Here is a 27535-nt window from a genome sequence, read left to right on the forward strand (position 1 = left end):
GAATGGCAATCAAGGCCAGGCTGACATGAACTAAATCATTTAACCACTAACTTATATAATCACTAAATCAATAATTTATTTAGAATAAAAAGTAGGAAAACATATATAAACCCCAAACTGGCAAATTCAAATATATAACTTCTGTATAATGTAATAAACTTTTATGAAGGTACATTTTATAGCATTGCAAAATAATGATTCAATAAATCTCGTAAAAAATATTAAGACAATATACAAAAATAAACAATATTTTTTTTTATTCTGATCATGGATCAAGGAATATTGAGATACAGTATATAGTGCAAATGATTGCTGACCTGCAGCATATAGGACTATAATTCTCATTACTGATAATATTTGGTTTGGTCTTACACTAGTCTCTAAATCTTGCATACCCAAGTTTATCCATTTGTGTCCAGCATATGTCCTCAATCGTTGCAATAGCTTCCCTCGGCATATTGATCTTCCATGTGTTTATATTAGCAGAGGAAATTTCCCCTTCATGTGGTAGATAAAATAAGTTGGTATTACTCGCAAACATTATCTGATTCAAACTTGCAGGTGAAATAGGAATGCCAAAAAAGCTAAATATTTTCTGACTAGTTTCTTCAGGGAAGTTCACAATATCTTCAAACTTAATCAAAAGGTAACTTTTTGATTGTAAATCATTATTTATTCTAATAGCTGCTGCAGTATTAGCTAGCCATACATGGGAAAGTTTTGTCAGGGCCTGTGATTTGGGATTAGTAAACTCTTCTTTTAGTGAGTCATATTCAGGAGCATAGCCAGTATTTGACCTGCATTTCCGCTTTTCTTCATCCTTGAACATTGTTGATAAACGCTGGTCCACATTCCTCAAGGAGAACAAACTTGGACTGCTTTTATATAACATAGAATAAACCCAGGACCGTGGATCACGTACAATAAATAATGCCCTTAACTGAGGTCCAACAATTTTTTCAATGAATGGAATCTTTAAAGTCCAACTTCCACTGCTTAAACCAAGCACTGGTTGAGCATTGGGAAACACTGCTAAATGTTTACGAAGTTGTCTAACATAGTCAGCATCTCTGTCATAGTAACCTTTGTATCTAGTTTTTTGCTCAGAAAAGGGGTCTCTTCTCTTATATCGTCTCTTTTTATCCTTGTTTACTGTAAAATGGTGAAAAAGACGTGGCTTTATGGGTTCTTGTAAATCAATATTCTGCAAATGAAGTTTCGTGTTGTGAAGCAACGACTGAAGCCAACCTTGAATAAGTTGAAAATGTCCATCCACCACATCAGAGCTAGTCCATTCACATGGATCCACAAATGAATCAATTTTGTATTCTGCTTCTGGAATATCAATGTAAGCTGTAGGAACTTTAATATAAACAAAATCAGAAGTGTTGAAAAACAGTTGTTTCAAAATATCAGCCCCCGATCCTGGTAGAGATGTAATAACTACAGTGGGCAAATCATAATGGGCTTGACTTTTTTTAATAGTCTCTCTATCTGCTCCCTCATTAACCCACTTTGAACAAATTGGTTGAGTACATGCTGTCCATACATCTATAAATTCAAAAATCCAAAGTGTTATAATTAAAACTAAAATCCAACGCATTAACTTACCAAAGGACATATATAATCTCCAATGAAATGCTAAAAGACCCAAGATTGCACACAGTATCAGTCCTATCATCAAATGAACTTTGAGACCAAAGTGAAATGCATTCATACTAATTAATGTTGATGCTTTTTTAAGATGCTCTGTGCCCAATCCAAACCGGACTATTCTGTTTGGATCTTCTAACTTTGCATATCCCCCAAAGCCAAGAAAATTGAATCTGCCTTCAAGATTGTTATAATCTGTTACAATTGACACTATATTTTCTGTATTATTAACTTTAACTGATATTTTAACACCATGGCTGCTACTCTCTAGGAATTTCAGATCAGATACATTAACATATGGTCCATTGAATACATAAGCAATCCGTGACATTTTTTGGCTTAGAGGAAAAGTGACATTAACAAATTGTGTCCACCGCTTTTTGAACTCTGCTTTCTGTTCTGCTTCTTGAATTCTACCTATTGGGCTATTACCATTTTGGTCTATCCAAATCATTTTGTAATGTGCATCCCATATATCCATCATAGCACCATTAAATTTATTATTAAACCTAAATGGGACATACTTAAAATCAATATCCAGATTATGAAAGAAGGCACTGGCAAGAGACACAGGGGAATCTTCATCTTTTTCAATATGATCAACTACAAGTAGTGTTTGGAGATTTAAAAGCAGCAAACATCGGTATACACTTCTTAATCTCATGGAAGACGAGTAGGCAGAGGCTGCTTCACCACTTAAAAACATTGTCTCCCCTTGTTGACTGGCTGTGATAACCTCACCAGTTGCATCTCCAGATTCATTTGCTGTCCACTGTAGCCATTGTGAGCATTCCCCAAGTTGACCTTCCCAAGGACTATTGCACCGACTTGTTGGAGAAGGAGCAAAAGCTAAAATATTATTTAAATGACTGAATTTTGGTCCATACAGAGCCTCTGAGACAAAAACTTGTCCATTAGGAGCAAACGTGAAGGAATTTTGATCAGGATGCTCATGACCTGGATTGAAACTTCTCCACCCATCTACCCAGGCATATGGCTGAAAGTGGACAATATCATAAACTGCTCGACCACCAAGCTTTCCAGACTTAAATGAAAGAAATGTATTTGTTTGAGTATTAGGCAAGCCAGCACCATAGGTTACAACTCCCCAGTTAGGAAAGACATGCATTTTTGGTGTGTTGTGATCAACTGGAGGATGAGAGGTAAGTTCAGGATTGTACCACAAATATTCTGTATGAAGTGTGCTCCATCTTTGTGCTATGGATTGTACCATCGGCCCATCTTTTGGTCTATGTTTTCTGATCTGACTAGCCAACCAGTTACCAGCTCCATTTTTCAAAACAAAAGTATCCAGAAATACCAGTTGGCTTTCTGGACCATAAAACCAATTATAATTAGAATCTGCTATCCCTATTGTTCTCTGATACCCTGGTAAGAGAGTAGAATAATAAAACCAGAAGTGCATTCTCAGCCAGTTGTTGTCAAAATGATTCATACCAAAATGGTGTTTTGCCAAGAAAACATATTGTGTTATCGATTTTGATGTATAGCTACCATACGCAACTCCTTCATCGAGAGATCCATCGACAACATGATTCAAGAGGAACATTGTTTTTTCCATCACATCAACAGCAATTTGTTTCCATGTATTAGCCTTTTTTAAATTGTGCTCTTCCATCACTAGTGCTCCAGTAAGCAGTGCTAGCATATTTGTAGTTTGGTGGTTGTGGAGAAATTGTTTACCCCATGCACGAATCTTTGAACATCTATACATTTCATCACTAACAGTCTCTATTTGATCCAAATACTTTTGTTTTCGATCAGTGTCAAGGAACCGGTATAAAAAGTCAAAAGCTGTTGCGAACCCTGTCAAAGAGTGTGCGACTGGTACCTCATCACCTGGTGCATTCTGGACTAGCCAATCTTTATAACTGGCCATTCTGTCCATGTATTCCAGTGCAAAAGTGAATGCAGCTTTATCATCTGGAAACAACAGACAATACAAAGCCAATGGAGGCAAATTATTTCCATAAATCTCATTCCATTTAGCTGTAAAGTCAGCATACTTTGGAGGGGGCAAGTAGTAAGATGGATTAGCCAGCATTTTGTTGACTGCAGTTTTAATCGCTCTGAATAAATGGAGATGAGTAGTGTGGGATTTTTGCCTCAGTCCGTGAACATCTGCACTATCAAAATATAATCTTGGATGTGAAGGATTGTTTTTCTGCTTGAAACTAGCAGAAACATGAAATAATCTGTTGTAAGGGGTGATATCTGCTTTGAGAGCCATCCAATCTTCAGTAAAATTACTACACCAGGCGGGTGACAGAAAAATAAAAAACACTGCAAAAAGAGAGTTTCCTACAACATTTGGAGCCATGTTCCGTTTGTCTACAAATCAATGGCATATGTGGTTCTATGATCTTCTATTGGGTTAGGTAACCTCTACAGATAGTTGGATACTTGCTTTTAAAATATATTGCTAAATTCATAGCAGAGAATTTGTCCAGCCAGGATACCTTGGTTACCGAGTACAATATTAATGCCTATGTTTGTGATAATGGAACCCGATAAGATAGATATAAGTTGCAAGTTATGGATTCTAGAAAGTCTGTGATTGCTATGGATACTTTGCTATACGAGGGAACAGTACAATGGTAGCATACTGGGTCTTTGTGAAGTGTATACATACTTGCTCACTTAAATAACTATTGAGCACAACTGCCACATATGCTCGATGTTTTATGAGTCATGTCTTGAGTGGCTGCCAAAACGCTTACGTGAAAAGGGTTTTGTGCCATTAATTCATTTTCTTCTTGTCAGCAATTAAAAACCCTGAAACGCTGGAGAAAAGCTTTTTTTCACTTGATTTGCCTTGTTATACAGTATTAGCCAAATATTGTTTCTTCTTTGTTGTTTTTCTTTATGGAGTTGAAGTTGTAATAATCTCAGAAATTCAGCATCTGCTTTTTCAGTAGTTTCTTTTTCAACTTCCCATCTTCAGCTGTGTAAGACTTTGATATCCTGGGGAGAGAAACAAAGTCGCATGACAAAATGCCAAAACATAATGAAATGTGCATGTTCTAAGAGAGTAAAATATTTCACTTTAGATACATACATATAGGACATTTAACAGATAGCAGAAGGACACATTTGGTTCTATTGGTTTGCATGGATCCATGTGTGAGCCAAATATCTAGGCCAAAAAACTCAGAGAAGGTCCTATTCTTGCCTATGTTTGCAACTCAGACAGTCTTTATTGCTGATATCATGTATGTAAGTTGACTTAACAAGCTGATGACACATCAGCTGCAAATAATGACCATGGATGGGTTGGAGTATTAAGACTACCATGGGCCCCGGGCTGTAGAGAGATAGCAGGCCCCTACCATAAATACACAGATGCAGACTGGTACCTCTAAGCCTACATCATGTCCACCAATTTTACCAGGCAAACCCTAAAAAGGACCAACAACCTAACCAAAAAATACTGACAACTATCAACACCTTCGCACATCGTCCACGGGTCTTATTTGGAAGGAAGACTTTCACTGACACAATATATGATGAGGGTTAGACTAGAAGGTCTGTCAGCGACTACACTACTGATCAGTAACAGGCAAAACTAAAACTATCACATTCACTTACAATATAATATCACCTGGATAACAGTCACCTCACACCACAACTGACCAACTGTGTATATAACTCCACCCCCCCCCAGTAAATCTCCAATATCCAGCCCCCACCATGTATCTCCAGCCCCAGTATATACAATACTCAGCTCCCAGTATATATCCCCAGCCCCCCAGTAAATATCCCCAGCTCTCCAGTATATAACTGCAGCCCCCGATATACACTATATCCAGCCCCCCAGTATATATATATATATATATATATATCCAATGTACATATATATCTCCATCTCTCCAGTATATCGCTCCAGACCCCCAGTATATAGCTCCAGACATCCCGTATATAGTCCAAGACCCCCATTTCAACCAGTTTTAGTGGTTTTCTGCTTCACACGCCATTTTGGGCATGACCTTGCAGAGAACGGGTGAGTCACAAAAATTTTAAGCCTTCCCTAAAATATATTTATAGTTATAATTACATCTGAAACATTAAACCTGCAAAAGAGGGAGCAAACTAGAGACTTAGACGTGGCTTTCACAGAAAAATTTATCACAGTGTGTAAACACAACTTTAGGATAAAGGCTCAAATACAGGTTTGAAACAGTTTTTGAAGTAAAAGGTATTGTAAATTCTTGCTTTTATACATTTCCCCCTTTATAATGTGTGGCTCTTGCTTTAAAAAGTTATAATGCATTCTGACAACTTAACTGGAAAAATGCATGTTTGATACATTTTCTACATGGTCAGTCATGTGTTATTAAAAATTTAACAACCAATCTCTGAGCTGAGAAAAATTTTGCACATATATATATTACACATACAGTATATACAATAATGGAAAGAAGCAGCATCTAATTACTACTAGCTTATAAAGTTATTAACTAGCATATTAAGCCAAAAAAATCTGTATTAAGACATTAATTTATAAAACAGCCATAAGATATTCTGCCAAACAAGCCTTGGCAAAAATTTATATAACACTTAAAAGATTTAAGCTCAATGAACATTTGTATCTTCTACTTTAACAAATGATGGGCTTAAACAAATACATTATTTTATATAGCTGTCTGTATCCAACTATGTATTAACAATCCATTTGGTTTTAAAAAATAGAAATATTTAAGATTTAAAATTCAAACAGCATAAGCACACCAAAGTGTATATGTGAAAAATAGTCATAAAAATGTACCGTATTTTTTGGACTATAAGACGCACTTTTTAGCAAGATAAAATCTTGCTCAAAAGTGCCTGCTTCTTATAGACCGAAGGTCAGGAAGATCCAGCACTGCCAGACCCTCCTGACCGCTGTAATGGAGATCGGGTGATGCCCTGACATAGATCTGCACCTGATCTCCCAGAGAGGAGAGCCTCCGCACTGCTCTCTCCCTCTGCCTACAGGTACAGGACCTGCGTTGATGTCAGAAGCACACGCTTCTGACATCACCACAGGTCTGATACTGCTGGGAATAGAGATGTACTTCACTAGGACAGGGTAAGACTAAGAGGAGGCGAAGGGTTCTTTTTGTGTGTAGTACTTCCCAGTAGGTTTCCTATATGTGTATAGTAGAGCTTTGTATGTAATTATGTGTAGAGCAGTTCCCACTGTGTTAACTTATTTGTGTATAGCTGATCTGTGAGTTTAAATGTATGGATGAGGCAGTGCTGTGTGTGCTGTGCCTTAGTGCGACCAACAGGGATATTTTAATTGGTTTAAAATATATTTTTCCTTTTTTGGAAGCCTAAATCCTGGGTGTGTCTTATAGTAAGGGGCGTATTATAGTCCAAAAAATACGGTAATTCTTAATCTTTTTCGCTAATAATTATAGATCCAGGAAAATTTTACTCAAAGAGAACCTGCCATTTAAATTAACCCACCCAAAATAAATACTTCATTAAAAACTATGATTAAAAAGCATTGTCCTTCTCCCTATATAGTTTCTTTCTATGGCTGCAATGTTAAAAAAAATTAAAGTGTAAACTTATATGGTACTCACCTGAGGTCAAACAAAGCGAGTCCTGCTTATTAAATTTTACTTGTATTTCCCTGCCTCCTTGTCTCTGATTGACAGGTCCAATTGCTAGGAGATGAGTGATGTCATCTAAGGCCTTTACCCAGTTATATTTGCATCGTCTACATCATGTATGTATCTGATCACATGAAATCACAGCATGCCACCATGGGGGCATGGGGAAAGGGAGTAGAATTCCATGGTGGTATGCTGTGCCTTCATGTGATCAAATAAATACATGTGAAAGATGTAGCTGGGTAAAGGACATTAGATGACATCCCCTAGTCACATAACAAGTGGTGAATGCTGAGAAGAAGAATGGGACATGGGGAGGGGTAGATTGAAGAGACTGGACAAGAAGGACACACCCTCTCTGATGCCAGGTTTATGTAAGGGAAACCATTTTTATCTAAAAGAAGGGTGTCTGTTAGCAAATACGGCTCTATGAGAAACTGTCACAAGCTGTAGTTGTGAAAATATGGTGACAGGTTACCTTTAACATCAAGGCTGGGAACAGCTGCAAAAACTACTGTGGCACCAAAAGCCAAAAATGGGAAGGTATTTGTGGCAGGGGTGAGATTTAAAATTCAGCAACTCAATATATCAGCTGTTCCAGGAAAGCAAAGAATGGGGCGTTCCTATAGCGCTCTCTATATCAGCTACTTAGAACTGCTGATCTGTGAGGATGCTGGATGTTGAGAACGTATTGAATGAATAAGTTATCAATGTTTTTAATGACTAAACTCATTTATGGAGTTTGTGTAATTGTTATATGATAAGATATCCTGCTTCAGAGAGTAATCAAACTCAAACTTTGGAACATTTGAACTAAAGGAAGAAGGATAGACTAAAGGATAGAAGACCTTAATCCTTTTGCAAACCAATTAACTTACCAAATCCAATTCTTGTTACCAAAGTACAAACATTTTCTGGCTTGCATTTTCACAAATGGGAAAGGTACATAGTACAAAAAAATTCTCACTAACTTGTAATACAAAATGTTACGAAAAAACAAACTTTAAAAAAAACTCGAAAAAAAAAAAAAAACAATTTTGGCAAGTTAAAGGCTTCTAAAGCTATTACCGGATAAAGTGATTTGAAAACAAGCCTCGTCATCAAGGTTCAAATGAGCTGGGTCACGAAGGGGTTAAACAATGATTTTTTTCATCTAAATCGCTGAAAAAGAAAGTTGAAATAAATGCTTCTTTTCCAGTGGCTATAGCCAGTAACCCCCTGAGGGGGAGAGACATATCATTGTCAAAAGGCAATTTTCTAAACATATGCAGAATATTTGCGGGGGAGAAGCTTCTCAGGGAAAAGCAGAAATGTATTCTCTCCAAACCATCCAAACATGCAATTTATTACACCAGGTAAAACAGGTTCAGGTACTTCTGTAAACTTTGGTCATGCATTGCATATTTCCGTCACATACAGTGATAGATAGCTAAGGCATGGTTGTAGTGTTTGTATCTTTTAATTCAGAAAACTGGAAGCCATATGTGAAAACACATTTTCTGTTGGTTTTTTTTCTATATTGTAGCTTTGTAGTAGATTTAAATCTAATATGTAAGGGCTTGTCCACAGCCTTTCAAAAATTGAAAGTCCCTGCTCATAGCAGATGAATTCAATCTATTCTGTAAATTGAAAATGGATTCCAGCCTGTACTGCAATTAACAGTGGGCTAATGAAAATTAAACAACAACAACAACTGCGATGGTGACTAATGTCTACCCAGAGAGTGTAAAATTACTCAATACATTGATGACCCCTGGAGTCACAGAACACATACAAAGGTGCTGCAGCTTGTTTTCAAATGTAGAATACAGGCAGTCCCTGGGTTACGTACAAGATAGGTTCTGTAGGTTTGTTCTTAAGGTGAAGTTGTATGTAAGTTGGAACAGTATATTTTATAATTGTAACCCCAGCCACAGTTTTTTTGGTGTCTGTGACAATTGGATTTTAAAAATGTTGGACTGTCATATGAACCATGATTAACAATAAAGCTTAACTGCATACACTTTTAGTAACTGTTACAGCTGATTATTGTAGCCTGAAGCTAAAGTACAGTAATTTACCAACATCCAGAGGTCTGTTTGTAACTAGGGGTCGTCTGTAAGTTGGTTGTTCTTAAGTAGGGGACCACCTGTAATGGTTAAGCATACAGATGTGTTCTTCGGTGTTAGGTAAAGAATGAAATTTAAAGATTATCTTGAAAATACTTACAGTAGATTTGTCACCATACCGTTGTGCTTATAGCCAGGGTTCGGATTAAGGGTGGTGGGGGCCCCTGGGCACAAACTGGTGGGGGCCCTTCCAATAATATTTTTCGAAGTATATAGCCAGCCAGCCCCTGTAGTATATAGGCTGTCGGCTGCCGCAAAATAATGAACTTTATACTTACCTCACCGTCCCTTCCAGTGATCCCACGATGCTGCAGGCTCTTCCTCTGTTTTCGGGCAGCTGCCATCGCTGGGGGAGATTGCCAATGCATGTAGTGATCAGACTCCGACAGCGTGATGTCATCACTCACCGGTGGCATCCCATCACAACCTGCTGCTGCCGCAACAGTGCATCGGCGATCTCATCCAGTGATAGCAGCTGTGTCTCACTGACATAGCTGACATTCTAGACTGCGCATCACACACAGAGACTGAGCTGAGCTGGGTCAGTGAGCTGAGCTGGGTCACTGACTGTGGGAAACTGGTGGGGGAACCTTTAAAAGTGAAAGTAGTGGGGGCCATGGGGCTCGAACCCCAGGAGCCCCTCCTTTAATCCGGCCCTGCTTATAGCTACCAAATAATAAGGCAGAAGTCATAATTATGAGTCCATTGTAATTATTAGGGAAGTTCTCTCCATTATTCTCAGGTCTAAGGCCTCACGCAGACTAATGTGTAATGGGGACGTGTGCAAACCATTTATTTCACTGGCTAGCACATGTCTTCATTTAGTCCTATAGGCTCATGCACACGGTTCGGGATTTGATGCTGGAGCTGACTGCCTGTGCTTCAAAATAGAGAGCAGTGCTCACACTCCCATGCCAAAGAGGACACAATCCATGGTCTACAGGAGGTCTAAAGTAGACCCATAACTGTACTCCTTAATAACCGCCATTAGCTAAATAATAAAAAGCCATTTGGGTCAATAATTGCACAAAACCTATATACATTTTTCGTTTCCTTACACACATACACACAGAAAATAGTATGAAGAATGATTTAGGAATATACACTTATTTGTTCTTTATTATTTCCATGTATCTAGAATATACTAATGAGACATTTTGTAAAGTTCCAATAATTTACAACATTACAGTCATTACCTTTGACAGAGCAAAGAGTTTACATTGAAACTATCACCATAACAATGCAGTGTTGTCTGCAAGCATATAACATTACAGAGCATAAGGGGCTGAGTAGGTGTATATATAGGGGGGGGGGGATTTATTATTTGGGTGCAGGGTGGCGCAGGAAGTGTGCTATAATTTTCAGTGGGAAGTAAGTGTCAGATTCACAAGCGGTGCCACAAATAGAACAACCCTTGAGTGTCGGGAAACCACCAATATTGTGGTGCCACCTCTTCATAAATAGAGTATAAGAGGCGCAGCAAAGAAAAATAAAATTCTGCCACTTTTCTGTTTGAAAGTCGGGGGAAAAGTTTGTGGGAAAAGATTCTTTATAACTTTTTTCATTTATCTACCTGAATCTGTGTGTTTTTACAATGGATGCAAACTGAAAAAATACAGCAGAGTGGAGCTGAGCTTCCAGAAGACCCCAAGGCTTACACATATAGAAGTGCCACAAATGATTTGGATAGGCTGCTTTATCTGAGTACTGCTTATATAACCTACAGTAGCTTTATAACAATTAGTGTTTAAGAATAAGAATCATTATAGTGATTTTCCATGCCTCCTACACAGTCGGATATTCAAGTGATGAACAACACACAATGGTCATTATGGGTCTAAACAATTCTTTTTGAAAGAGTTTATTAAGGGAATAGGATAACAGGGTCCTGTTAAGAAAAAGCAATCAGGATTCTTATTCATTCTATAAGTGGAACGCCATAATGATTTATTTACCTCCTATAGCAGGGGAGTCGCACCTACAAGCTAAGATGGTACATCAGAAAGAATATCCCATCAGTTAGACAATTATGGCTTTGATTACAAAGGCTGGAAGAGAGATGATTGATGAGAAACAGGGTGACATTTACAAGCTACTAAGAAAAGTATAAAAATCTATGTCATTAATGGAGATAGATCAATATCTAAGTTCAGAAGTGCACTATATTACTGCGTGCCATTATAACATTAGTGCTGTATCTACCAATCATTTTTATAAGGCTTATACACCATGGAATCATGTTTGCTGAAAAAAGTTGTGCAAGATTTTCTGATGTTATTTCTCTAAAAAGAAAAAAAGATTCCAAATATGAAAAAGATAATGAAATTAATATTGAAAATGCTTTAAAAGAGTAAAATTCTCCTATATCATGTGCATTCATACAAAGACCTTATTTTTTCTGTCTACTCTACACTTGCATTATATATTAATTATATGTTAAACGAGTTTGCTGTAGAGAAGTGCAGTCTAAATGAAATTATAGTAAAAAAAATAACTTAAAATAAAAAAGTGTCACTTGAGAATACAGATCACTTATGTACTTAAAACCAAACTCCTACATTCTTAGCCATAAAATAATTTCAAAAGTAAAGCCAAAAATGATACGCACTTACACAGTCTTCCGACAGCAAACTAGAGTCCAGTGATCATCTCTCTTGTGGTCACTGTCAATTCAAGATACTGTCTTTATCTTTATAGGTGTAAGCCTCTATGACTTCTAAGATAAACGTCAAGGACAGGACACACTTAGCAGGAAAATGCTGCACATTGCTAAAAACCTGTAAAGCTTGTTTGTGCATGAATCTGCCCCCCTCGAATGACCAGTCAGAATGGAGCAAAAAACTTGCAAAACATGTTTTGGAATGTTGTCTGCTATTGAAATTATCTGCCTCATTTTTCTTTAGTTTTAGATTTCTTTTTTTTACCTTGAAGGGGAACATTAGGAGAACCATTACATTACTTAAATTTAAACACACATTTACTGTCAGTGTTACAGTATACAATTTGGTGGATGATTTTTAGGGTTTATAATCCCCATTGCAATACCCCATAGATGTACAGGCGGTCCTCTACTTAAGAACACCAGACTTACAGACGACCCCTAGTTACAAACGGACCTCTGGATGTTGGTTATTTACTGAACTTTAGCCTTAGTCTATAATAAACAGTTATAACAGTGTCTGAGATGTCTGTAATGAAGCTTTATTGTTAATCCTGGTTCTTATGACAACCCAACATTTTTAAAATCCAATTGTCACAGAGACCATACATTTTTTGGCTGGGGTTACAATTCTAAAGTATACAGTTCCAATTTACATACAAATTCAACTTAAGAACAAACCTCCACAACCCATCCTGTACGTAACCTGCGGACTGCCTGTAATTTCTATTTTATACTTTCTGGTGAAAATGACGACGGAATGCTATTGTATGCTACGCTATAAATCTTCCCTGATGACAATTTCTTTTGTAAACACTTTTTTAAATTAGACTTTTTGAAACAGTATTTAAAGGTTGGTCTTTCTAGGGAGTTGTTAAGTATTGCTAAGAGTTCTTAACTCTTGAGCTCCCCATAAAACAGAAGTGGTAAGGCTCCCTCGACCACTGCATCCAATAGTGGTCTTAGCAAATGTATGAGCAAAAAACAATTACATCATTGATCATATAAGCTACGGGACAGGGGACACCAAAGGAAGGTTAATATACCTTATTTTAGTTTAGTTTTATCTTACACCTTCAAAAGTTAGAAGAGGGTTTTCTGGTCTTCCTAAAACTACTTCAATTATTCACTTACTGTGCAGAAGGCTTTGGTATGGTCTGAGTTATTGTCCATCAGTAAAAACCTGACAGGTAATCTATTAGATTTAATGTACATTTAGCTGTGGCAGATTTTCCGGAATCTAAAGAGCTGACAGCTGAAGCCTCATCCCTTGTTCAAACCTCCTAGATCAGAGTCTGCTGATTGGTTACTATTTATCACAGCATTCAGGGGTGTAGCGTCAGCGCCTTTATTCTTTAATACCTAACATACAAACATAGCTGTGAAGAAACATAATAACATATAGCGCATAGGGGTAACTTTGCAGGGAGTCAAAGCAGCCACCAAGTAGAAGCAAGGCAACACGATTCCAGCCTTCTGCTGTAACCTATAGTTTGTGGTAGGTTCAATGAGTATGTTGGGCAGATTCACTTTTATAAACTGCAGATTTATTGCTGACGCCAGACTGCTGACATGGATACAATTACAGTATACCTGCTGGCAAAACCTAAATACGTTTATATTGTATTTGTTATTGGATTGAAAACAGAAAGGTTTGCTTGATAGCTATAAACTAAATGAAAACCTGGTGTTTTTTTTACATACCTGGTGTTTTGTTAGTTCCAGAAGTAGCTCCATATTCCCAAATCTTTATTTTAATAACCATTAGTCTTTTTCTAATGGGGTTTGCTGAAGTGAAACGTCTCTACCTAATGGATTCCTGCATGTAGACTTTTCGTGGCATAAAGCCACAAAAGGCCAGGCTAATACTGAAATTTTAGGCATTTATCATATTTTGGAGCACCTATAACCAGGGGCATAATAAGTGTTGTCAAATGGTGGGTACCCCTGTCGTGTGCTCCCTCTCCTTAGCCCTTTTTACTTCATGCAGCCAGAATAGGCCCCTCGAGTATGAAATTTACTGGGGGCTTTGATATCATATGTATCACCGGTGCATCTGATGATGAGCACAGCATGGCAGTGCCTACCACCTGTTTAAGACACAGGCCATGGGATGGCATCATGACGTGGCTAATGTAATGGCGATGGGCCGGGAATTGAAGGAAGCGGAGAAGCAGGTGGGGGCCACCGGAAAGTATGTGGTTTTATTAAAAAGTATATTATAGTGTAAAAAATTTTTTTCTTATACAGTAGGAATAATAGGCGAACTCCTTTTTATGTATATAGGGTCAACATAATTTATGTTCCTCCACAATTAATTAACTCCTGTTGCATAATAAACACTATTATACTGCAGTATATAATGTCCAGGTAACATTATGCTGTAAGTGACTGTGATATTTTTACTTGCATAGTGTGGAGATGTTTTGCACGGATCTGAAGGCATCTGTGAGTGAATACAGAAACGATTCGTCACAGGTGGGAGTTACTACATGACTTTCTACCTGTGTCTTATCTGTCCTGTAGTCACTGACTAACATCCTAATGTGCGTGACATTACTAGCTCATATGCTGCACAATGACACAGTATGCATACTCACTATTGATTTTGGTTATTCCCCCCTCACTATGTAGGAGAATAACTTAAATCAAATTCTTGTGGTAAATGGAAGCACTTCTGCATGCCTTTATTTCCGATACATGTTCATGTATTGAAGGTTTCCTTGTGTCATGCTCTCACTAATATATTGTAAAAATAATGCATAAAGCCATGTTATTTTTTATATTACAGCAGCAGCATGATGAAAGGTAACTTTTCATACATCCAAATCTATTGTAAATGGTGGGGGGCCCTGTTATAAATATTTCCCCGGGGCCCAGAGGGCTTCAGCTACGCCACTGTCTGTAAGCAAGCACATGTGGGTATACTGTACAGGCAGTCCCTGGGTGACATACAAGATAGGGTCTGTAGGTTTGTTCTTAAGTTGAATTTGTATGTAAGTCGGAACTGTATATTTTATCATTGTAATCCTAGCCAGAACTTTTTTGGTTTCTGTGACAATTGGATTTTAAAAATGTTGGATTGTCATTAGAACCAGGATTAAAACTAAAGCTTCACTACAGACACCTGTGATAACTGTTAGAGCTGATCATTGTAGCCTAGGACTAAAGTACAATAAATTACAAATATCCAGAGGTCAGTTTGTAACTAGGGGTCGTATGTAAGTCGAGTGTTTTTAAGTAGGGGACCTCCTGTATATACTCAAGTATAAGCCAAGTTTTCAGCTCAAAAATTGTGCTGAGAAAAACTAGCTCGGCTTATACTCAAGTCTAAAAAAAATTACCACTGTACTCGCCTTTTCAATGCCCCCCACAGGCCCTCTTCTTGCTTGGGATGCCTTGATGCCTCTCTTCGAGATTTATATATAACGCATGGGCTTGCAGGCTATATACTGGGGGGGGGGGCAGAAACTAACAGGCTATATACTGGGGGGGCTATATACTGTGGGGGCAGGGTCTGGCAGGCTATATACTGGGTGGAGGCTGTGACCAATGTATTTCCCACCCTTGGCTTATACTCAAGTCAATAGGTTTTCCAATTTTTTGTGTTAAAAATAGGTATATTGGCTTCTACTTGGGTCAGCTTATACTCGAGTATATACAGTATATGGTTAAAATTCCTAATGGACAGTAAAGTCTTCATTGCCCAGTAATAGGGTGAATGTTTGAATGCTTCAATAATATGGTGTTCCTGTGTATAGAACTATGAGGCAAACCTACATTGATAAAAGGCTTTGTAGGGCGGTGTATTTATTGGATCCTTGTCAAAGTTCTACCCAGACACTATCAGTATCATGTTTATGGTCACTTGGGTATCACATATTGAACACTGAAAATGTAAATTTTCTCTACCCTGTTCTTAGACTATATTCATAGAAGAGACAAAAAAGGAGGTCTGCAATGCGCTGCTTGGTGGACAAGATTTTATTCATAATACATATGCATGGAGGATTACTACAACTACAACTAAATTTATGTATATATTTTTGTTCTTAAACAAAATTTTTATGTGAAATATTCTTCTAGAATTTACTATTGGACCTGATGAAGGGAACGGTCCGTTCCCGAAACGCGTAATCCTCCATGCATATGTATTATGAATAAAATCCTGTCCCCCAAGAAGCGCATTGCAGACCTCCTTTTTCGTCTCTTCTATGAATATATTTTGATTTCTCTATCTAAACAGCTTAGACTATATTGTCCATGAGTAGTTTGAAGGTGACAGTGACACAGATACTGCTCTGATCGTGGCATAAAGCTTTATGAGACTGAATACCACTTTTTAATCTCACCTTCATATTAAGTTGGTTTCATGTTTTAGGTAGTGAGACCAATTTAATATTTATTCCTTTAAACTTTTCCTTAAAAGAAATGTATTTCTTACTTAGATGAATATATATTTTGTTTTGCCATTTATAAGTTTTGGTTGTATGGCCAAAAACCAAAGAATAAGCAGATTTAGTAAAGATCTATTAATCTGGATCACTTTTCCTGGAAATGCTGACTTTTGTATATAAATGAAATTTAATAATTTAATGATATGCTCTAAATATAGCGAATGTCCTTGGTCAAGAGCATATAAAAAGCCACATTTATCATGGTTTGTACGCCAAGCCGTGATTCGTTCCCAATTCCCAGAGCAGTGGCAATTTGCTGATTGGGCTGGGAGGGGGCAGTATTATGCCATGCAGTGGGCAGGTGCAGGGAGTTGCTGCCTCGTACCTGTGCTTTGTCTATAGCCTGCACCTGTACTGATACAAAAGAGCAAAAAACACATTTCCTTTTTAGGAGAAGTTTAAAGGGGTATTCCCAGAAAGACAAGATTCTTAAATATACTCAGGATAACAAAATAACACATTCTCTAATTCCATGTTATTAAAAAAAATACATATACTTCCATCCTGTCTCTATCAGTCCTGGAGTACACAATTCCTACACACATTGGGGTCATTTACTAAGGGCCCAAATTGCATTTTTACGCCGGGTTTTACCGAATTTTACCGTTTTGTGCTGATTTTCCCTGAATTGCCCTGGGATTTTGGCGCAAGCAATCGGATTGTGGAGCATTGGCACCGGCATACACACGTCGGAAATCGGGGGCGTGGTCATAAGAAAGCCTGACGGATTCGGAAAAAACGTTGTATTTAAAAAAAAAAAAACTCCAACAGAATTCAGCGCAGAGGCGACACCTAGTGGACATTGGGCGAACTACCTTAGTGAATCGCCAGGAAGACCCGAATCCTCCACAGAGAACGTGCCGCTGGATCGCGAATGGACCGGGTAAGTAAATCTGCCCCATTGCATCGTATCTACAATCAAAACAGCAAAGCAATATTTATTTTGTTGTATTTAATGTATTGACATACATAATGTATTGCAGTAAAAACAAAGAAAACTGATGCCATAATGATTCACCATAACAAACCTAGTGAAAAGAATGTGCTTGTCGGATTTGTGAACATTTGTTTTTACTCTTGTTTATACATCTTGCATCTTAAGAAAGTCATATCAGGACAGAAGGTCTTACTGAACGCACTCATTTCTAAATGTGTTCATGATGCTGTAGATTGTAGGTATAAATACGTTGAAACATACAGCAGCTGTGGCAAATACTGTTTATTTCCTTCTCTAATATTTCAGATAGGAATGTGTCAGAATAAAGAGGGAGTTTTAGAGTGGTACAGATTACTATTAATTCATTAAAATTTGGCACCCCTTTTCTGTTTCAAATTTTCTCTATTGAGGTTTTTTATATAACAAGACAAGGCACTATGGTTACATACAATCTAAACTAACAAAATAAAATGAAGGACCAATAATATGAGCAAATAAAACTGTCAAAATGTCCAGTGTTATCTTAACCGTCTAGTCCATCCATCATTACCTGGCTCGACACATTTATCAGTTCTAAGTTGTGATTGGGCAATCATAAATTTTTATGTAAATGTAAGTAGATCTCCAGTTCCTGGTGAAAATGTGGAAGCTAGCCATCTATAAGTGATATGGAACAGCACTCATACCTAGGCACAGTGACATCCTATTGTTTAAAGTTTTACCAGTCACGTGTATAAGCATGTTTATAGTGCCAATAATCATTTAGGCAACACGCTGCAGTTGCCCATTTGTGGCTTGTCCTGCTCAAGTCACCATCAGGCGTATTATACAGGCAGTACCTGGGTTACGTACAAGATAGGTTCTGTAGGTTTGTTCTTAAGTTGAATTTGTATGTAAGTGGGAACTGTATATTTTATAATCTTAACCCCAGACAATTTTTTTGGGTCTCTGTGACAACGGTATTTTAAAAATGTTGGGTTTTCATCAGAACCAGGATTTACAATAAAGTTTAATTACAGACACCTTTGATAACTGTTATGGCTCTTTATTATAGCCTAGGGCTAAAGTACAGTAAATTACCAATATCCAGAGGTCCGTTTGCAACTAGGGGTCATATGTAAGTCGGGTGTTCTTAAGTAGGGGACTGCCTGTACATTGTTTAACAGGTGATATAACTCCCCCTATAAAATGTTTCCTAATGTTGCACACTTTCCTCAGTATATAAAACACACTCATAATAATAATGTTAATAATAATACTCTAGATACAGATTATTGCCTTGTGAAAATAATAGAGCACAAACCATCATGTAAACAGGGTCTGTGATGTGGTCAATAATATTAGCTGTTTGACGAGAGAAAAATGAATAAAAAGGGCCACCAGTATATGTAGCTGGTTATTTGACACTAGATGGAAATTTAGTGTAAAAGCAAATTCATTAACAAGACACATTCCTCGGCTGTACCTAGTGCATGTGGTTTGTGGGAGAGATACCTGCGCCATTACAAAGCATCAGGTTAACCATTAAGGTCAGCAGTGCAGTGATCTGTATTTAGCGCACAACACTGCAATGCACTACACCTACAGCTCAACTTTGAACGTTAATGGGGCCGACATATTAAGACAGGTCATGTCAAGTCAACATTCCAACCACTTATAAACCACTACCTGTATGTAATTGATCAGATCTCCTGAAGTCCAGCGAATAATAGGAGGCGTTCAAGGGCAGGGAGTTTCACTTCAGTGTAAACTCTCTGCCTCCCTGACTATACATCTAACTTCAAAGTTGATTTTCTGGATGACGCCACCAAGAAGGGTCATGAAAGACACATGATCTAGAACAGTGATTTTCAACCTTTTTTGAGCCGCGGCACACTTTTTATACTTAGAAAATCCTGGGGCACACCACCAACCAAAATAGCACAAAATGACACTAAAACAGTCATATTCTACATATAGTTAATAATATAGATTCTAAATTTATTTTACTCACTCAGTGTGAAACCTGGGCCTGTTTCGATAAACACAAAAGGGATATCCTGGCAGGAATGGTGGAAAGACACACACAAAGCTCTTCCTCAACAGTTCTCAGTTTCTCCCTGCTTTTAGTATATGGTGATGATTATTTTGTGGCTCATATACTGCAAAATAAAGGGGTACAAAGAGAAGTACTATGGCCATGGCATATGTGCTGGTACTTGTAGTACTCCAGCCTCATGACTATGGTATTTTTCATTTTACATTTCTCATTGTTATATGCAGTATACTGCTGGAGTACTACATGTACCAGCTCATATGCTGAGTATTCTGCCAACAGTTCATATCCTCAGGCAAAAGCTCATATAGTCAGCATTATTGGTGGGCATTACCTTGGCAGTGGGCAAATGCGAGAGTCTCTCCGCTCTCAGGATGATGCGCCGGCCTCGGTGACGTCATTTTGTCGCACGAGGTTCAAAGATTGCACATGTGTTATTGTACACGTCTCCTACATTGTAAGAGGCCGTGACTGCGCATTGCCGGGAAACAAAACACACCCGACCATGTGTCGCGGCACACTAGTGTGCCACGGCACACAGGTTGAAAATCACTGATCTAGAAGATACTTGACAACATACTGATACAATACAATTTCTGATTACAGGTTCCCTTTAAAGGAAATCTACCATCAAAATCAAGCATGTTAAACCAGGGCCACTTACTCATAGATCCAAACACTGTGACTGGTTATCCGCGGCCTCTTTCGTTCTAAAATCAGCTTTTAAAATGATGCTAGTGAGCCTGAGGGGCTACCCAAGCCTCCCTGAGATCGGGCTTCAAAGGCTTTTACACGGTCTCACCCTCCCACTGTTTCCTTAGCACTGCAGTGAGCACAATGTGGCTGGTCCCCCTTGATCCTCGCCCTGCCTAACTAATTCTCATGGCACATAATGGCCAGAAATCGCCTATATGTAGCTACAATTGAGCTATATGTAGCTCTGCAATGGGTAGCACTGCCCTAACTGCTTTATAAGGTATATCTGATTTGCAAAAGGTATGAGTGGTCACATGTTGAGATTTTTTGTTATGCTGTCACAAACTGAAATGCTATCTTGTCTCCCTGTGGCCACCCAGTGCGTGTGATGTATGTTACATCCCTTCAAGGGTTTTGTTTACATGTTGCAGCACTGTTTTGAATTGGATATTAGAAGTTATTGAAGTCTTTAATAACATTTGAGAAAAATAAGGCCCATCACATACTGTGCTGGTTTTTTTCATTAAAGTCTTTCACCTTAACCCCTTATCACTGACACTAGTTTTCAGCTCAATGACCAGACTTGATTTTTCAAATCTGCCCTGTGTCACAATAATTGGTTATAACTTCGGAACGCTTTAACATATCCCGGTGATTTTGAGAATGTTTTCTCGTGACACTCTGTACTTCATGTTAGTTAGAAAATTGAAGTGATAAGTTTTGCGTTTCCTTCTGAAAAAAAAGTGAAAATTTGGCAAAAGTTTGTAAAAATTCTTTATTTTCCAAGTTTGAAATGTTCTGCTTTCCAGACAGGAAGTAAAACTACCCAAAAAGCTTGATAATTAACATTTATGGAATAAATGGAATAATGGAATAACAATAGTAAAACCCCATAAATTACCCCACTATAGAAACTTCACCCCCTCAACGTATGTAAAACAACTTCTATTAAGTCTATTAACCCTTTAAGTGTTTCACATGGGTTAAAACAATATGGACCTTTTTTGGGATTTTTGGGGAAAATAAATTCATTTAGGCAAAAACTGACAGTTTCATAATAAATTAAATGATTAAATGCTCTGCAACTTTTGATGCCCAATTTCTCCCCAGTGTAGTGATACCCCATATGTGGTAGTAAACTGCTGTATGAGAACACAGCCGGGCATAGAATGAAAGCAGCACCATTCACAGCAGATTTGTATTGTCGCATTGTACAAGCTAAAAATGTAAATTTTTTTGGTAATGGAGGCTTATTATTTGCGGGATGAGATACAATGTATAGGTAATTATTTTTGGTGTCTTAGGCTTATTCGTGAGATTTTATTAACTATTTCAAGGGGGACACAAACAAAATCATCAATTTTATTTTGGATTTTTAGCACTTTTTTCCCCCTATCACCGTAACATAAAAATAATATTTTATCTTTATTCTCTGGTTCATTACGATTGGGGTAATACCTCATTTATATAGGTTTTCTTATCTTTGCTCAATTTTACTGAGCAAAACCAATATTGGAGAAAATCGCATTGTTTTTACTATTGACAAATTTTCAGGGCCTTGACTTCTGTATTTTTCTGTTGTCAGAACTGGTTGAAGGCTTATTTTTTGCGTAAAGAGTTGTTCTTTTCAGTCGTATCATATTAGGGAACATAACTTTTTTTGATCGCTTTTTAGAACATTTTTTGTGATGGTGTTTGTATATTATGGGAAGTTTTTCACGGATGCGGTGATACCAAATATGTACGTTTTTTGTGTTTTATATACTTTATTTGCATTTTATGTGTGACTGGGGAGATTATGGGACTTTTCTTTTCTACATTTTCCAACTTTTGGCTTGGATCGCTTGTTCAAGCCTTTACACTGCAACTCACTTGTATTGCAGTGTACAGTGTAAGTAACTGAGTACGCTGAGCATGCTCAGTTACATAGAGCCGGGTCCTGCCAGGAGGCAGAACCCGGTGGGGACAGAAGCCGGCAGCCTCGGGTCACTCCCCGGAACACGGGGCTGCAGCAGGAGGGATCGGATCCCCCGGTAAGCACACCAGGGGGATCCGATCCACGGTGGGGACACTTACACGCCGCGGTCATGCTTGAAAAAACTCCAATCCCGGGTGTTAGTGCCGGGTCTGGGCTGTGTTAACACAGCCCGACACCGGCACCAACCTAACCCGATGTCCTGAAATCTTCTTCTGACGCGCCGCTGTAGAAAGGCGTCACGTCAGAAGAAGTGCCTTTAATGACCACCATAGAATCCCGATAGGGCGGTCATTAAGGGGTTAAAGCACAACAGGAACAAACTACAAAGGTGAATGGAGATTCTCCATTCACTTTCCTTTCTCCATAGGGTTCCAAGTAAGGAAGGTTAGCTTCTGCTACACCTTAGTTATGTATGGCGTGAAAATTTACATGGGACACAGTTATATTTTTTCTGCTACAAATAACAGAAGGACACAAGGGAAGCTGCCAAATGCAGGTGTGAACTTATTCTTAAGGGTCACTGATGTTAGATGTGAGGAATTGTCACACATTATTAGCTCCCCAGTTATAAAATAGATGAGATGCCAAGCAGATGGATGGGAAATCTAAAAGGTGTAAATGTACCTATAGGTATATTTATCATTTGCCCTCTTTCCTGGGGGTGTAACTGCTGATAAGACCAACATTGATTAGGGGCAGAAGAAGACATGCCCCCATTTTTGCAGTTATTGTTTGTTGCTTTTTTATGAAACTTACAACAAACGCAAAATATAACTACATTTAGAGGAAACCCTTAGCAACAAATGTAGATATCATTCAGACGTCTCCTGAGTCATGCACCAGCTGCTTTTGCTAATTTAAAGGAAACTTGCTAGGACCTCTCTGAGAAATATAAATGAGTGTCTGGCATTCGGAAGTCATGTGTGTGAATACATTGGCCCACATTTACTAAGGGCTGTGCGCCAGTTGTCTGTTGGACTTTGCATTTTCTTTTCAGTGCAAACTGCTTGCACGGGTAAGAAGTGTCTGTGACATATTTCTGGCACATGCCACACAATTGTGACGCATGCAACACTTTGTGGCGCATGCTACACTACTCTTCATGCCACTCAAATTAGGGGGCGTTCTGTTAGTCAGTCAGTCAGACCGTGTGCCGGATTTAGCATGCAGAGTTTGACAGAATAGTGGTGCACTCTGTCGTAGAAGTGCTTAGAGTGCCAGATTCATGCAGAAGCTCTGCCAGAAATCCTGAATCTGGCGCCCTCTACACACTACAAAGTCAAACTGCACATAGTGCACACTGCACTGTCCTTAGTAAATGTGCCCCAGTATGTTTCAGTTTTGTAGTAACTGATTTGTGAGATGCAGGCTACTCCAAGCCTTTAGATGTTGATTGACTTATTGACTGGGTTCACACATAGTGCACACCTGCTGCAATGTTCAGTAACAGCCTAAAGGGCAAGATTGAAAAATTCCCATTACACTTCCTGCAACAAAAACCTGCAGTGCATTGTGGGGTTTCTATCTACAAAATGTCAACCTACAGCTTACAACCTCAGCAATAAGCAGTGGGAGCCCGCATCACATGGTTATGAACCTGTATCACTCTTCAACAAATAAAGTTCTAAAAAGCTAAAGCACAACACTAACATATACGCAACACACTGCTTTATACTCTGCTCAACGACATTAGTCGCAGAAAGATTTATGCTGAATTATTGAAATCATATCATTTAGATAGTTAGCTTTATAAGTAGCATCTTTTTTTCTCACCAAATTTATCAGTTTTTATATTTTAATTCAGATATCCAAACAATGTATCATTTTTTACAATAAAGAAGAAAAGAAGAGTGAAGGAAATTAAAAGAGACCTATTTAAAGGTTAAATCATCTAGGCATTGACAATTTAATTTCATTCATCTGCCATATACATATATTTCTTCAATTGAATTTTATTTAAAAAATGTATAAGTGTGAAGCTAATATCCCATAAATATAGCCATTCTGTCCAATAAAACTGAGATTGTTGTCCTTGGATACAACCCCTGCTGCTGGAGTGATTGCACAAAGAAACAAATTGTTTTGCACATTTGAAAATACTGCATGCCCCGAGGCCGACCTGCGATAATGATCGCTGAATGCAAGTGGTCAAGCAGGAGTGGCCACTGTGTTCAGATTGCAAAGGTGGTCGTATCCAAGGGACAACAAAACTACATTTATGGGACATTATCTTCCCATTTCATTAAGAAGATGTAATTGTAAATATATATATATATATATATATATATATATACTGCCCATAGAACTTGGCATCACCCTCTTATCAGCACAAAGTGAAAGTAGATAACAGGTGCATCATCACACATGGTGAAACCCTATACACCAAGAAACTTATTGCAGTATGTCAGAAAAACTTAAAAAGTGTCTCATACAATTCTGTTTTTACTAGTGGGATAACTAGGGGAATTATAGACTCATTAAAAGAAGAATAGTTAAGAAAAAAGCATTACTGTTCCACGGAATAAACAATTGTCAACCAAGGATTATTACCATATTTTTCTTACTATAAAAAAAATACTGTAGATCATAGTGCGACTCTCAGTCACCAAAGAAACAAATCCTCCTCACAATAGACTTTGTAGTAGTTTTGTTTGTTTATATTATCATTTAGCATTTTATGTTTGCTCCCACTTTTTTAATGCCCACTCTGATATGTTCAACATTAAGGACCACTATGGGGAAGTAACCATGGGCAACACATCCCGATGCGGGCGTCCCTTGATGTGTGGTGCATGTCATTGTGTAGTAGGAATTTACCAGGGGAAGATCACAACAGGACATGCAAGGATTAGTATACAATAATGTTTGTGTATTCATTTTATTGCCACAGCAAAGTTTTTATACCCCTTTTGTACCCAATGGCTATACTACATACTTTAAGTATAAAGCTTCTCTATGTTCACATGTGGCTTTTGTTATAAATCTATTCATCCGAATGGGGATCTTTTAGCATCAAGTTTATAGATTAATAGTAAATGGTTAGGATAGTCACAAAAAACAAACCTGCCAGGTATGAATCTATCCTTACAGACATGTACTGCACCTTAGACTGTCAACATTATGTATCCTACATGCTTTGTCAAATTACATTAGGAAACTATGTCAACTTTTAGCAACCAGGACACAAATTACTCCTAATTTTTCTATCCAAACATAAACGCTTAAAAGGAAATACGCAAATGATAAAAGCATCCTCCACTAGATGGAGTCTATCCTTCATCATCTCCAAGCAAGACACAAAATCAAACAAGAATTCTTGAGATGCATCAAGCCAGGAAGTAGTAGCAGATTAAGAATATACTCACCATGCCAAGGCTGGGAAGAGGATAGAATTGCATGGGGAATGATGCATATGGAAATTGGGCATGGATACAATTAGGATGTACTGATGTATTGTCTCCACATCTGTAAGCAGAAGTCATCTATGAAACTTCAGCTCTGGCTTGAGATGATGCAGGTTTAGGCTGAAATGGGGATATACAGACAGGACAGGAATGATAGTCTGGAGGCAAAGTCTGGAGAGGAAGTAAGAATTGGATTTCCAGTGAGCAGAGAGAAGCTTTCTTGCGTATGACTGCTGCAGCATTCCTTCCCAGAACAGCTAAGATGTTCCTGCCATCCCTCTGCAGCAGCTCAGAGACGTCAGCACAGGCGATCAGCATTCACCAGGGAGCACAGGCACAGACCAGGGCGTCACATCCAAGGAAAGGGAAATACATAGAGGATTGTGGAGTGCAGCAAAGGGTGAAAGCTACAATGTGATGGGGATGAGGGAGGAGCTCAGCAGACAGCTCACTTACTGCCTGATGTCCCCTGGATCCTAGTGCTGCTCTGTGTAGGAGAGGGGAGACAAGCCAGAGGATCTCTGCAGACCTGTGGATAGACTGACATGAAAATAGATTCAGCTGGATTCCACTAACGTATTTACATCTCAAAGGAGGAGAAAATGCTTCATTCTCTCACTGGCACTAAAGAAGAAAACTGGTATTAATTTGCACAAGCTCTTAACAAAGTGTCCCTACTGAATACTGCAACAAAGAAACAATTGCACACACCCAAAAATAATGAGATGTAGTGATTAGCACATATACAACACATACTGTAGCTCTAAAAATAACTAATACTTAAGAATCAAAAATATTGATGTTTGCACTGCTGCACCCACTCTTTATCGTGGGATCCCCTCTACACACTACAAATAAATAGTGTACATTGAAACACATGTAAAATATTATCTGTATAAGTTAATAAAGTGACAAATAGAATAATGTAAATAAAAGAGCCCCAGATTCATAAAAATATGGGGACGGCATAGAAACTTATACTGCAGGAAAGGTTTCCTCCTCTTTAGTAGCCACTTAGAGCAGTTTCATCATGCGTCTAATAGGTAATGAACATCTATATACAGTATGTGTGTAAGTAAATTGGAAAGGCTGCAAACTAGCATTATTAACAGAAAGCTGCATGAGATACATGAGGTACAGTTAAGGAATATGTCTCAACTTTTTAAATCACACCAGAATCTGCATTTATACTTCTAAAAAATCACCTAAAAAATCACCTATAGCATGTGACCTGCTTCTTCTTCTTCTTCAACGCTGTGATTGGGTTGATTCAAATGATGTGATTTGATAGGCCAGGTCCTACCTGGTGTAGAAGAGATAATACACGTCATTCTCTCTGTATCACACATTAGGTGCTCAAGTAGGTTACAACACCATCCAGATAGTTTCAAAAAAACTTGGTAACTCCTTATTAGATACGTTTTCATAGTAGTTTATTTTATTCAAGTGAAAGTAGAGTAGCAATCCAAATTTACATGCAACGTTTTGGTCTATATATATCAGACCTTCATCAGGCAATGTATAGGAACAGAGTACATAAATCAAATCAAAGAAAGGCATAATATATTAATGACAACATATGGGTACAACTAATAAATTATAATTCATAATATGAGACACAGGTGTCATGTTATAACATGTATCATATTATGAATTATGATTTACTAGTTGTACCCATAGGATGCCCTTCATATATTATGCCTGTCTATGATTTGATTTATGTACTCTGTTCCTATACAGTGCCTGATGAAGGTCTGATATATATAGACAAAAACGTTGCATTTAAATTTGGATTGCTACTCTACTTTCACTTGAATAAAATATACTACTATGGAAACTTATCCAATAAGGAATAAGGAGAATACCAAGTTTTTGTGAAACTACCTGGTGTAGAAACATGCTGCAGCTTCTAAGGTTTGTTTGCAAAAATTTGTTGGCTTCAGGAATTGCGCAGGGTGCGACAGGAACACCTTGCACCAGGCCACTC

At 38.1% G+C, this 27535-nt stretch overlaps 1 protein-coding gene across 4 annotated transcripts; it reads right to left on the reverse strand.

Annotated features, from left to right (window-relative positions):
- Nucleotides 1-241: 241 nt before the first annotated feature.
- DSEL (dermatan sulfate epimerase like) lies at nucleotides 242-26060 on the reverse strand. 4 transcript variants are annotated; one of them, XM_072152300.1, is made up of 3 exons: nucleotides 25510-26060; nucleotides 17314-17410; nucleotides 242-4638 (listed from the first exon to the last, which is right to left on the reverse strand). In XM_072152300.1, exon 3 carries the CDS (start codon nucleotides 3992-3994, stop codon nucleotides 374-376), a length of 3621 nt encoding a protein of 1206 aa, XP_072008401.1. In that variant the 5' UTR covers nucleotides 3995-4638; nucleotides 17314-17410; nucleotides 25510-26060; the 3' UTR covers nucleotides 242-373. The 4 variants fall into 4 exon arrangements, with proteins under 4 accessions (XP_072008401.1, XP_072008399.1, XP_072008400.1 ...); XM_072152298.1 differs by lacking the exon at nucleotides 17314-17410; XM_072152299.1 differs by lacking the exons at nucleotides 17314-17410; nucleotides 25510-26060 and adding an exon at nucleotides 11991-12147.
- Between the last annotated feature and the right edge of the window lie 1475 nt (nucleotides 26061-27535).

This window comes from Engystomops pustulosus, chromosome 5 (assembly GCF_040894005.1).
Source record: "Engystomops pustulosus chromosome 5, aEngPut4.maternal, whole genome shotgun sequence".
NCBI lineage: Eukaryota > Metazoa > Chordata > Amphibia > Anura > Leptodactylidae > Engystomops > Engystomops pustulosus.

Excerpts from the sequence above, each read along its gene's own strand:
- DSEL (XM_072152298.1), bottom strand. The coding sequence starts at position 3,994 with ATGGCTCCAAATGTTGTAGGAAACTCTCTTTTTGCAGTGTTTTTTATT.